Genomic DNA, 11171 nt, shown 5'->3' with positions numbered 1-11171 from the left:
GGAAATTCGGGAAGAGACGAAACTCGTGAAGAATTCTTTGAACGATGGCTTAGAGAAGGAAGAAACGAATTGTAAAATAGAAATGAATGATAAAATGTTTGAGTTAGGGTCGGCGAAATGCGAAGTCGAAAATAAGCAAATGGTAGATTCGAAGCGTGAAATACAAAGAACGGATATCCGATTACTTCAGTCTCAAAAGGATACCTTGCCGGATGTGCCAAAGACACCGATTCCGTCCACGTTGGAAAATAATTTTGAAATTGTAACGAACGACGTGACACTTTTAGATTTCAACGAGAAGGAAATTTTTAATTCTTTGGAATCGACTCGGTATTATAAAATAATGGATCAGGATATCGACGGCGAGGAGGATAAGACGTTGTACTCGTTAGACGTCTATTCTAAGGAAGAAATACACTGTAAGTATATACATGTCATTTGACATATATAAGTAAAAACCTTTACTCGAGATTACGCTAATTGTGAGATATATCTTTTACTATTCGTACGATTTATCTATAGTTGAAGATGGTGCTCAGCAAGAAAGCGAATATACCGAACATTATGATACGGCAACACAGAGACACTTGGACAGTTTAACGAAAGATGACATCTACGTGTCACAAAATGACATAATTAACAACGAAGTAATGGAAATAAACAATACCGAGTCAAATTTATTGTTCAAAGACGAAACCAGGTAATTTTGTGATATCTTATCTTATTTGTCCTTTAGAATTGTTATTTTTAGATCTTATCAAATCAAGTAATGAACTTTCTAATCATTGCAATTCAAATGGCATAAGGACTGTGCTTAATAATAACGCGGCTTATTTTCAAATATTTTTCGCGGTAGTCTTATGTTATCTCTAAACGTTCGATAGGGCGTTTACTTCATTGTGACTTTTTAAATGTTGTATGAATTTTCGAGAGACCGTATATCATGCAATAAACTTTCTTTTCCTTATGACACGATAATAATACGTTACCAACATTTCTCTGTGCAGCAAGTGCCGAGAAGCTGTGGCATTTGCCAAAGATGATTCGGTTTCTTATTTGTCCTTGGAAAAGATAGCCAATAAAGATGTACACATGGCTACACCTCCACGTCCAGGTAATCAGAATCAAGTGACGTTCTGTTATACTATGTAGGAGCGCGTCCCTACATAATGCATTTATTTTATTGAATAGGTACGATCGCTGAAAGAGAACATAGAAAGTGGGAAAATGCACCACCGATTGAAAATAATCCTTACAGCGAACAGAGCATTCAAAAAAGACTTTTGGAAAGACAGTATAGCAGAAGGTCGGCGGATATTCCAGGGTAAAAATCAAGCATGCACGTTCAATTATTCAATTAACTTTTGTCATATTATTCGATTACCTTTTGTCATATTATTTTCTTTACATTAGAATTCATCCCGAATTGCCGAAGAGCAACGGAACCGATCTTGTTCTAGTACCGAATGAACCGGATATTAAACGGTAATAATCAGACTTTCATTTGCATCATTTTTCAATAAGTCTTTGATTTCTTATGAATTCTTATCGAATAGGTTTGGCAGAGATTACTACATCAATAATGCAAAATCACCATCCGGAGATAAGACACGAAAACCAACAACCGCGTCAGCAACGAGCAGGCCTAGCAGTGCATTGTCTCAACGTTCGGCTTCGACCGGGACTGAACAAGAACAACAGGTGAGTTTCGAACTTGGAAAGTTCGAAGAGGCTTCATTACATGGTAGCCTCGCTAGACGGAGTTATCGCGATCGACACGCCAGTCCAAATTTTGCTATCAATCCTCTGTTGCGTTTGGAATTCGACAAAGATTTTAATCAAACGAAGATCGCGGACGAACCAAGATTATTGATCGAGGAATCAGAAGAAGATACATTTACTGCCGATGATCAAAGACGCATTAATAATGATGTTGAAATACTTACCGGTTCATGGGCAAGCAAAATATCGAGCAAATTTCAGAATGATATAACCATTATTGATAGTATCGAATCGGACAATGTGACCATGAATCCATTATACCAATCTCCTAAGGATGAACGTTTATTGCCAATTGGTTCGAGTCCAAGCGATCGTGATTCCGGTATGGATTCGATCGAATCGAACGATCTGGGATCTAATAAAACGAAGGACGATTATTGGGAGAAATTATTGTGTTCAAAGGATGAAATTAATGCTAAAGAGAATCAAATAATATCGACAAATAACAAAAGGTACCTTAATACGTTCAATTACAAATATCATACTTTTGGTGGAATCCGAAATTCGATTGTCCATAGGCAAGACCGTATAATTAACGAATTCGAAGACGACGATTTTGAGAACGACGTCGTGAAAGATAATTTCCTTTTCGGTTCACCCGATTTTGTTAATATGAAATTTCAAACGTTCGGTGGAATAAAAAACAGTAAAAAGATCAATAGTAAAAAGATACAAGCTTACGATAGAATAAAACTAAGGCCAACTATGCAAATGACGAAGAGATCAAAGTTTAAACATTCCGTGAATAGATCTATTGTTAATAATAATGGAAATAAGTCGGTGGATGTAACAAAGAGCGAAACTGTCGACGAGGACGATTGGTTGGACGAAGTAGAACACGTTGACACAAAATCTCTTGAATGCAAATTCAAATCAAACGATAGGGATTCCTTGCGTCTTTTAAATTATAATTCTAATGTTAGAAATAGATGTAAAAAGGCCCTCAAAAGGCAAAAGAGAATAGAGAGTCTACAAAATAAGGAATACGATGAAGGGACATGTGAAAATGTAGATAACATGGATGAAGTAACAAATTTTATAGACGATACCTCGAGTAGTAGTTCGAAATCATTATCGTCGACCAATTCTACACGTTATCAATCGGTAAATTTGTCAAAAAAAAGCGGAACAAGAAAGATGATTGCCAAAGGCAAATTAGTAAATTCACGTTTCTCGAAGGAAGAAAAGTTGAAATTGGAACCTCCTATTATACCACAAGTCATCGAGCAAAACTTTAAGACGTTGAAAGACCTTAAAATTTCTAATATTCGAAAAAAGAAATATAAAGATAATCCTACCAAAAAAATATTAAATATAAGAAGCTTGAGTAATATTACGATTTGGTAACGACGTAAGATTTGTAATGAACGAACGAAGTCCCATTATACTTTATAGATATTTTTATATCAAAGTCAAGTTTCTGTAATTATCAAAGAAAATCGATGGACTTACCAAAGAAAAAAAAAATTGCATTTAAAGAGTTAATATAAAGTGAAGTATCTCGTATTCTAGGAATCATTTACAAATGATATATTCCAAAGAAGTATATACCAAAATCGTAGAATCTTTTTTTCAAAGTTAACGCGGTGAAATATTTATAATTTAGATGTGCCATTATTCTTCTTCCTATTTTGTTATTTTTTTTTTTTTTTTTTGAACGTTGTTTAATCTTGTTCTTTTTTTTTTTTTTTTTAAATAATACTAATGTCATGAATTTTATTCATCTCAGGAATATGGCGGAATATTTATATTATTTTACGCCTTATACTCTCATTTAAGATTTAATTACAAATATCAATTGTTTGGGAGTAAACCGAGGGCCTAGTTGTAGTTAACTTTTAATATGTACTATTATATAAAAGTTATAATAATTTAAATATATTATTTATGTAATATATATTTTTTTTCGTCGTTGTTGAAAATCGCATGCTTTAGGTGTCGGTTATTTAATACATCGTTATTTTCAGATATATTCGATTTATTCTTCTGTTACGCGTGCACTTATCGTAGTTGTAAAGTCACAATAATAATTTATTAATTATATTGTATATAACAGTGTATATATAGTACTGCACCAACTTGTCTAAGAGTCACTGATAAAATGTGAAACTCGCTGTCTCTACTATTAATTTGATATTATACAAAGCAACACTCTATTCGCGCTGCATATGCATGAAAGCTGTGATAAAATAAATTGGTAAGTACACTTTAGAAAAATTCATGCTCGTTTCGTGTGCGTTATTCGTTTACTAACAACTAACCTAAATTTATTTTCTTGGATTGTTTTTTTTTTCCTTTCTTTTTTCTTTTCTTTTTCTTTTTTTTTTTTTTATCAAAGGAACGAAACTTTTGGACAGCTTAATTTTGCCGATTTCTATCCTAAGGGTAACACAGAATGGATATAAGTATATACTTTTTTGGATTTTCAATTTAATTCATTATTTCTTACTCGAATTGTTATGACTAAACAAGAAATTATGCTCTCCTAACACTGCAGACAATATTTGGGTATATGCTTCTGTTTGCTTTACTCAAAGAATACGAGATATGATCTAATCAAAAACTATCGAATCTTACGTGGTACGGTATGCATGGTTTGATCATGAAAACTAACTTGTACGTATAAAAAGGGTACTTAACGAGAACTTTCTTTTTTTTTGTTTTTGTTTTTGTTTGGAAAAAATATCAACGCTTTCGATCAGAGTTGGCACTAACATTGCACAATCATTCATTCGCGTCTGTTTCAGACTGAGGAGATCTTGGACAAGGACGTGACATACGATTCTATCAAATCAAGAATGGAGAAATGGCGAAGGAACAATTCTAATTCCTCTACGGAAGGTAGCGCGAAAGATGAATATTTGGAGAAGAAGAAGAAGAACGATGCCTCTTTGATCAAACGTCAAAAGTCTTGGAACGATCAAAAAGTGGAGGATCTTTTGGAGAATGAACGTAAGAATAGTAAAAATGAGATAAACGCGAGGCTGAATAATCAGGACAACAATTGTGGGATCTTCGAAGCGAAGAAATCTTATATTCAGAGCGATAATCAGAAGACGATACGACGTATCGATTTAAAAGCTTACGGATTTGCAAACGAGTTCGATTCTAATAAAGGAAAAATCGTAAAACCGACGAGACCGCAAAAGGTTGTGAACAAGCTCGATCTTAAATCGTTTGGTTACGATGGTGGGCTGCGTCGTACTCAATCGCACAATCAGATCGATGGAATCGACATAAAGCCGAGAATCGTTAGGGTGGAAAAAAAGTCGAATCTAAATCATTTCGGGGATCATCGTAACTTCGACGATCGAGATATCTACGAAGGGCAATGTTCTGACGATCGAAGCCTAACGCAAAGTACAGGAACTCTTAATGAAATTTGCGAGCAAATGGATCACAATCTTTTCAGTACGATGACATCTGCCAAATCGGTACCGAATATTGCGAAAAGCGAATATTATGAGAATTCAAATGAGGATTCGAAAGACGTCGAGAGCGAGGAAGAAAATGCTTCAAATGATCCAAAGGATAAAAAATTGAAAGTCGATGTTGAAAATGACAGTGGCTCGTCGAACGTTAGCTCGGAGATAGACGCGGAAGAAAAGGATCGTTCTACGGAGAAGTTATTATATGAAAATCAAGAGGAGGAGGAGGAGGAGGAGGAGGAGGAGGAGGAGGAGGAGGAGGAAGAGGATTTTTCGGAAGAGAAAATGAACTTGAAAAATATTATTGAAAACAAACTTCCAATGCCGTCGGTCAGAAGATTGGCCGAGGCTTTCAACAAGCCGTCGGTAATCTCTTCAATTTCTGTTCCACGAGTAAGACAATTTATTTTTCTTTTTTAGTTATTTTCTAATATATATAGATAGATATATATATATATATATATATTTATATAAAAAATTCTTTTCTCCTTCAACGCGATACTTTTTCTCTCTCCCTCTCTCTCTCTCTCTTATAGACAACAAAATCTAATACCGCGCTCAATGAAAGATCTCCAACGCCAGAAGTGCAAATAATCGAGACGCCCAGGCAGATGCACAGCTTAACGGCCAGATCTCTTTCGAAACAATTTCGAGATGGTTTACGTCAAATTCCAAATAAAGTAACTTCACCACCGGCTAGTCACGTAACGATGGAGCAACCGAATGGTCGCGAAAATCAATCGGAAATCGTACAGACTAAAAAGGATAATTCGTTGAAAGACATAAACGTAATAGCGCCTGGTAAGTTAAAATCTAATATCAAATTTTGGGAACAAATGCAAAGGCGGAGTTAGAATTATTAATGGACTTTTCAATTGCATCAAAAGGCAAAATATTACCGTTGCCGTGGCGACGATTTTTAAATCATAACATACACATAATGTATTTGTAATAATATACACAACACTATTTTATATACTTCTATTAGAATTGCGTTTCCCGCAGACCAGTCATAATTTTATATGAGATAAGTGAAAATATGATGAAGCATCGTATTGAAACGATGAAAATACAAAATGATTGCATTAGTAGAGAAGTTACCATCCTTACCACGTGCAAGAATGTGTTAACGGAATATATTAAACAATTAATTGTGAAGTTACATCGAGTCAGTTCAATTACTTATGTGATTAAATTTGTGCCAAATGACATGAACATGTCATTAGCCAAAGAAGATATTGTAATTAATTTCTTTACGATCCATATACCCTGTAACATTTTTCGGGATAAACTCTCTTTAATAAAGAGCATCTTTTTGTATATATTGTTGAATTTTGAATGTTAAATATTAAATAATTATCACTGATAAATATAAATCTCAATTTTATTATATACGGTAAAAATATTTGCAACATATTTATTATTAGTTATTAAATATGCGTAAGAGCAATTGCGCAGGTGTTCGTTATTAAATATGAAATGTTAACGTTCCTGAAAATATCGCGTTAGAAAGATATAGAATTTTTTTTGCAATAAATTAGATCATTTTTATCATTTACTATGATTTCTTGTATCACTGAATGTATTTCTTTGTATCAAATATTAGTAAGTACATTTTCACGCGCTTCAATTTTTTTGTCTTTTCTCCTTCTTTTTTTTCTTTTTTTTTTTACAATATACTGCACTTCATTGAAATATATTCTAAATTTGAATATGATAATTTGATTAAATATAAAATAAGTTTAATTCATAAAAATAAAAAAAAATGAGTATAGTCAGAAGGAAATTAATAATATATACATCTAGTTTTATGAAATGGTATGCTTTCTAATTCTTCAGCATGTTGTCGACGATAGTCCCACAAAAAATGATCGATTAAGGTATTATTAATATCAGGTTCCCTCAAATTTAACTCTGGATAAGAACCAATTAATTTTCTAACTTCATTATTTACACGCTCAATAACATCTATCGAACAGCCACGGATTTCTACTTCTTCCGGACTTCCCGATTCCAATTCTAAATCTACATAAACGAAGTATTTAAAAAAAAAAAAAAAAAAAAAAAAAAAAGGTTTATTAGAATTCATGAATATGCATAGTATTTATAAGAAACACAGATCTATTATATATTAAGCCAAGTACGATATATTAACTTACTCGATTGAAGTTTGCTTAACAAGGGATTACTATATCTGATAGCACCAAAATGGATAAGAACCTGAGGAATTCGATAATCGGCAAACATGGTAATGTAATCGATATCATTAAAACGACCATAATCGTGTCCTTTAAAGCAAGCCCAAATATCTCCGATTAAAATTTGAGCTCTTTTATAAAAACTAACTAAAATAAAAAATTGTAAAAAAAAACATATATATATATATATATCATTTTAGTTATCAATTATAAATATATATTTTAGAGATCATCCTCGAATTCACATGGTAAAACTTACCCTTATATCCTTTGTAATCTGCTTCATCTCGAAAAGAATCAAAATCATTGATAATAAGTCTTAATAATTTCTCTGCCGAGCCTGAGCAGGATTTTACGCATTCGACAAATGTACCTGTATTATGATAACAATTGTTACTATTAACGATATAACGCAAATATTTGGAAACTGTACCTTGATATTTTTTTAATAATACTTGTCCAGCCTGATGCAGATTCCTTACTCTTTCATTTATAAGAGGAATACTGGTATGATTATCATCACCTCGAAAAATTACTTCAAGATCATTTTGAGTTACTTTCGAATAGTACTTAGGATCTATTATAGGTTTACCTTCCTGTTATATACATATCGTGCATATAGTAAGTTATCAAAAATAATTTTGCAAAGGATAATAATAAATGAAATACAATATTATAATAAGATAAAAAATAACTGATTAAAAAATAATATAAACAATTCTTCTAATTTTTTAATTAAGAATATATAATTAATAGGTAAATATTAATTTAACAACAATATATCTGTGAAAGTGTAAGCAAAAGAAATGTGAAAAATATGACAGAAATATATGACAGCTATATTCATTCCAGTAGTAAATATTAAAATGACATTTGATAATTGGAATATTATCTAAATCCATTGACAATATACAGTAAAAAGAGACAGAATAGACATTAAAAATTTATTCAATAACTATATAATATCCTGTAAATATAATCTGAAAAGGCATATTAACTTTTAATTAAACATAATGGTATGGACTTGCAATGCTACTGATACAATAAGTCTCAAAAAGCCAACGTAAGTATATTATCGTATAATAAGAAAAATATATAAGTAACTATTGAGAAGCACAGAAAATTCATGATTTTATTAGAGCTTTAGATAAAGTAATTGAGAGTATTCCCAAACCAAAGGGGGCTATTCCCAATTTTGGATTACCAAAATGGAAAGTAATGCCTTTGGAATCAAAGATTCCAATGGTACCTGGGCCAGAAGGTGCCTATAACTTTACACGTCGTAAAATAGGAAAAAAATTGTGGACCAGTTCATCGGATGCAGAATTTAATTTATATGACCCATACTGTCATGAAATCAAATTTACATATGATTCTTTGCATGATGAGCATTTGGTACCTTTTTTTTCCAAAGCGAATAATATTAAACATTTACTAAAAGCTGGATTAATTACACGCAACTTGGAAGGAAAATGTTCTTTAAAGGATTATAACATGTACAGAAAATATTTAAGAAATTTACATATTGACAGCATTAAACGTGAACTAAGAGAAAGGACACGACTTTCTCATGAAAAACAGATATTAGAATATGCTGAAGAGCAAGCACAAAATGAAGTGAAAAAGTACGATTTTATAAATAAAATGAAAATCTGCATAATAAGAGAAATATATTTTTTTGTAATTTTATAAATATTTTTAATAATTTTATTAGATTAGAGAAAAGAGAAAAATTAATGGAGGCACGTAAGAAAATATGGAAAGCACGTAAATTGCAAGAGGAAGAAAAAATTCAAGAGCAAAAAGAAAAAGCAAGAAAATTGAAAGAAAGAATGAAATTATTAAAAATTACAAAACATGAGGAACAAATGATGCGTGCTGCAAAGGCAAAGGCACGTTCCGAAAGTATAAAACAAAAGCAAAAGTTAGCAGCTGAAATTGAGCAGCAAAAGAAAATTCATACATTGGTAGATTGGCGTAAGAAAGAACACATACGTAAAAAAGCAAGAGAAGCAAGATTGAAACATGATCGAGAACAAAAGATTATGGCTATTGAAGAGAAGTAAGCAGATGTAAATAAATATTTAAAAGTTATCTTACTTTTATGGATGTATATTGATTATATTTTAGATGGAAATTAAGACATGAATCGCAAAAAAAAGATATTGAGAAAGAACAATTTCTATTTGATTGTATTAGTAATCAACGTGCAATATTTATAAAGAAATATAATGAAAAGATAGAAAAGGAGAAAGAACGAATGAATAGTATGGAATTTCTATCTAAACATTTTTTTTTTTTACATAATGGTTTAGACACGCACATGTACATATGATAAATATAAATAATTAATAATTTTCTATTTAGAACTTTTACAAAAAACGAGAATATTTGTAAGATGTTATATGGCACGGCGTTTGCCAAAAGGAAAAGAAAGAATTTGCTGTAGAAGCTATCATGGTGATCAGGTGAAATTTAAATTGCTTCTTTGCTTAATAAATCTATCTATATAAATTATATATGCTTAACAGAAACCTGAAGATAAAAGTAATAAAAAATTGTCAACGATATCTACAACTCCTTTGATGTTTTCAAAAGACAAGGAAACAAAGGTAAGACTAAATTAATTCTCATGCCAAAATTATAATATTTATACATATATTAAAAGTAAAAATATTTGTATATGTATAAATATTCATATAATAGAAAAGAAAAAAGCTTACTGAACATAAGAAATCATCAAAGAATGGAAAAAGGATAAGGAAGAAACCTAGAAGAAAAAAATTAAATGGGAAAATAGATGAAGAACAAGTGCAACCAGATTTAATAGAAGAATATGAATTCATGTTCGACGATGATTATGTAACAAAAACAGAAAAAAAAGAATCGAAGGAAACATTATCTTTACCAGATGATAAATGCAAATGTCAAATTATTAAAGCTTCAATCAAGTAGTTAATAACATAATAATATTGCAATGATTAAATACTGATAAAAAGTAAAAAAAAGAATTGTACTAAAATTTATTCAATACACATACTTATAGAAATTATTTATAGAAATACATAAACTTACATCTACAGCTCTCTTAACCGCAGCACACAATGCAAAATATCCAGTTTGTCCGTTGACCTTCCATTTATTAATATTTTGTTCTGTCCAAAATGAAAAATTTAATACATCTAACAAAAATATCCAATCAATGGCTCTAGGGTCATCTGGTTTGGGATGAAATTCATGTTGTGAAAAATTATTTATATGAATTTTTTGATTTTTGATACCTTCTAAAATCTGTAACGATAAATCCTCTTAATGCTCAATTATTAAAGAGAGAGAGAGAGAGAGAGAGAGAGAGAGAGAGAGAGAGAGAGAGAGAGAAGAAAACAAAATAAGTAAGAATAGGTAATAATAGATATACAAGAGTACAAGGTAAGAATAGGTATACAAGTGATAAAGGAATGGAACAAATAGATGCACAATATATGTACATAACTTGTTGCTATTTACTTACCGTGTAAGTGAGATTTTTCACACCTTCGTCTTCAATAAAAACATCTTTCGACAGAGTGGCAATTAATTTTGCGGATTCTCTTGGCATTAAAACCATGTTTCAACGATAATAGCAATAACTACTTAAATGAAAATAAAACGTATTATGAAATATAGATAAATTTCACTGAAAATTACAATAGTAAACGTGATAAGGAAAATCTGGCGTGTCATTGGAGCGTGCGCATTTGTGTCACGTGATCGATGCTCAGTG

General features: G+C 31.3%; 3 protein-coding genes across 4 annotated transcripts; 2 read left to right on the top strand and 1 right to left on the bottom strand.

Annotated features, from left to right (window-relative positions):
- Positions 1-6: 6 nt before the first annotated feature.
- Positions 7-6446, top strand: LOC118445423 (uncharacterized). The gene is made up of 9 exons (XM_085664450.1): positions 7-419; positions 523-700; positions 1008-1114; positions 1192-1324; positions 1414-1485; positions 1557-1701; positions 4530-5603; positions 5747-6011; positions 6199-6446. The coding sequence occupies exons 1-9, from the start codon at positions 83-85 to the stop codon at positions 6234-6236; spliced, it is 2349 nt and encodes a 782-aa protein (XP_085520576.1). The 5' UTR covers positions 7-82; the 3' UTR covers positions 6237-6446.
- On the bottom strand, positions 5726-11146 carry LOC118445447 (queuosine 5'-phosphate N-glycosylase/hydrolase). Its single transcript, XM_035874958.2, has 6 exons — positions 10920-11146; positions 10484-10699; positions 7842-8004; positions 7668-7781; positions 7370-7555; positions 5726-7235 (listed from the first exon to the last, which is right to left on the bottom strand). Exons 1-6 carry the CDS (start codon positions 11013-11015, stop codon positions 6997-6999), a joined length of 1014 nt encoding a protein of 337 aa, XP_035730851.2. The 5' UTR covers positions 11016-11146; the 3' UTR covers positions 5726-6996.
- On the top strand, positions 8295-10215 carry LOC118445446 (uncharacterized). 2 transcript variants are annotated; one of them, XM_085664453.1, is made up of 6 exons: positions 8295-8471; positions 8548-9033; positions 9123-9470; positions 9539-9675; positions 9776-9876; positions 9940-10215. In XM_085664453.1, exons 1-6 carry the CDS (start codon positions 8422-8424, stop codon positions 10033-10035), a joined length of 1218 nt encoding a protein of 405 aa, XP_085520579.1. In that variant the 5' UTR covers positions 8295-8421; the 3' UTR covers positions 10036-10215. The 2 variants fall into 2 exon arrangements, 1 of the variants encoding a protein (XP_085520579.1); XR_014983691.1 differs by having other exon boundaries at positions 8296-8471; positions 9776-10020; positions 10115-10161.
- Positions 11147-11171: the final 25 nt, after the last annotated feature.

Source organism: Vespa mandarinia, unplaced genomic scaffold, assembly GCF_050613455.1.
Source record: "Vespa mandarinia isolate Hongniang unplaced genomic scaffold, ASM5061345v1 scaffold_58, whole genome shotgun sequence".
Classification (NCBI taxonomy): Eukaryota; Metazoa; Arthropoda; class Insecta; order Hymenoptera; family Vespidae; genus Vespa; species Vespa mandarinia.
Note: the sequence above shows the minus strand (reverse complement) of the source record. Positions and strands in the feature narration are given on the sequence as shown.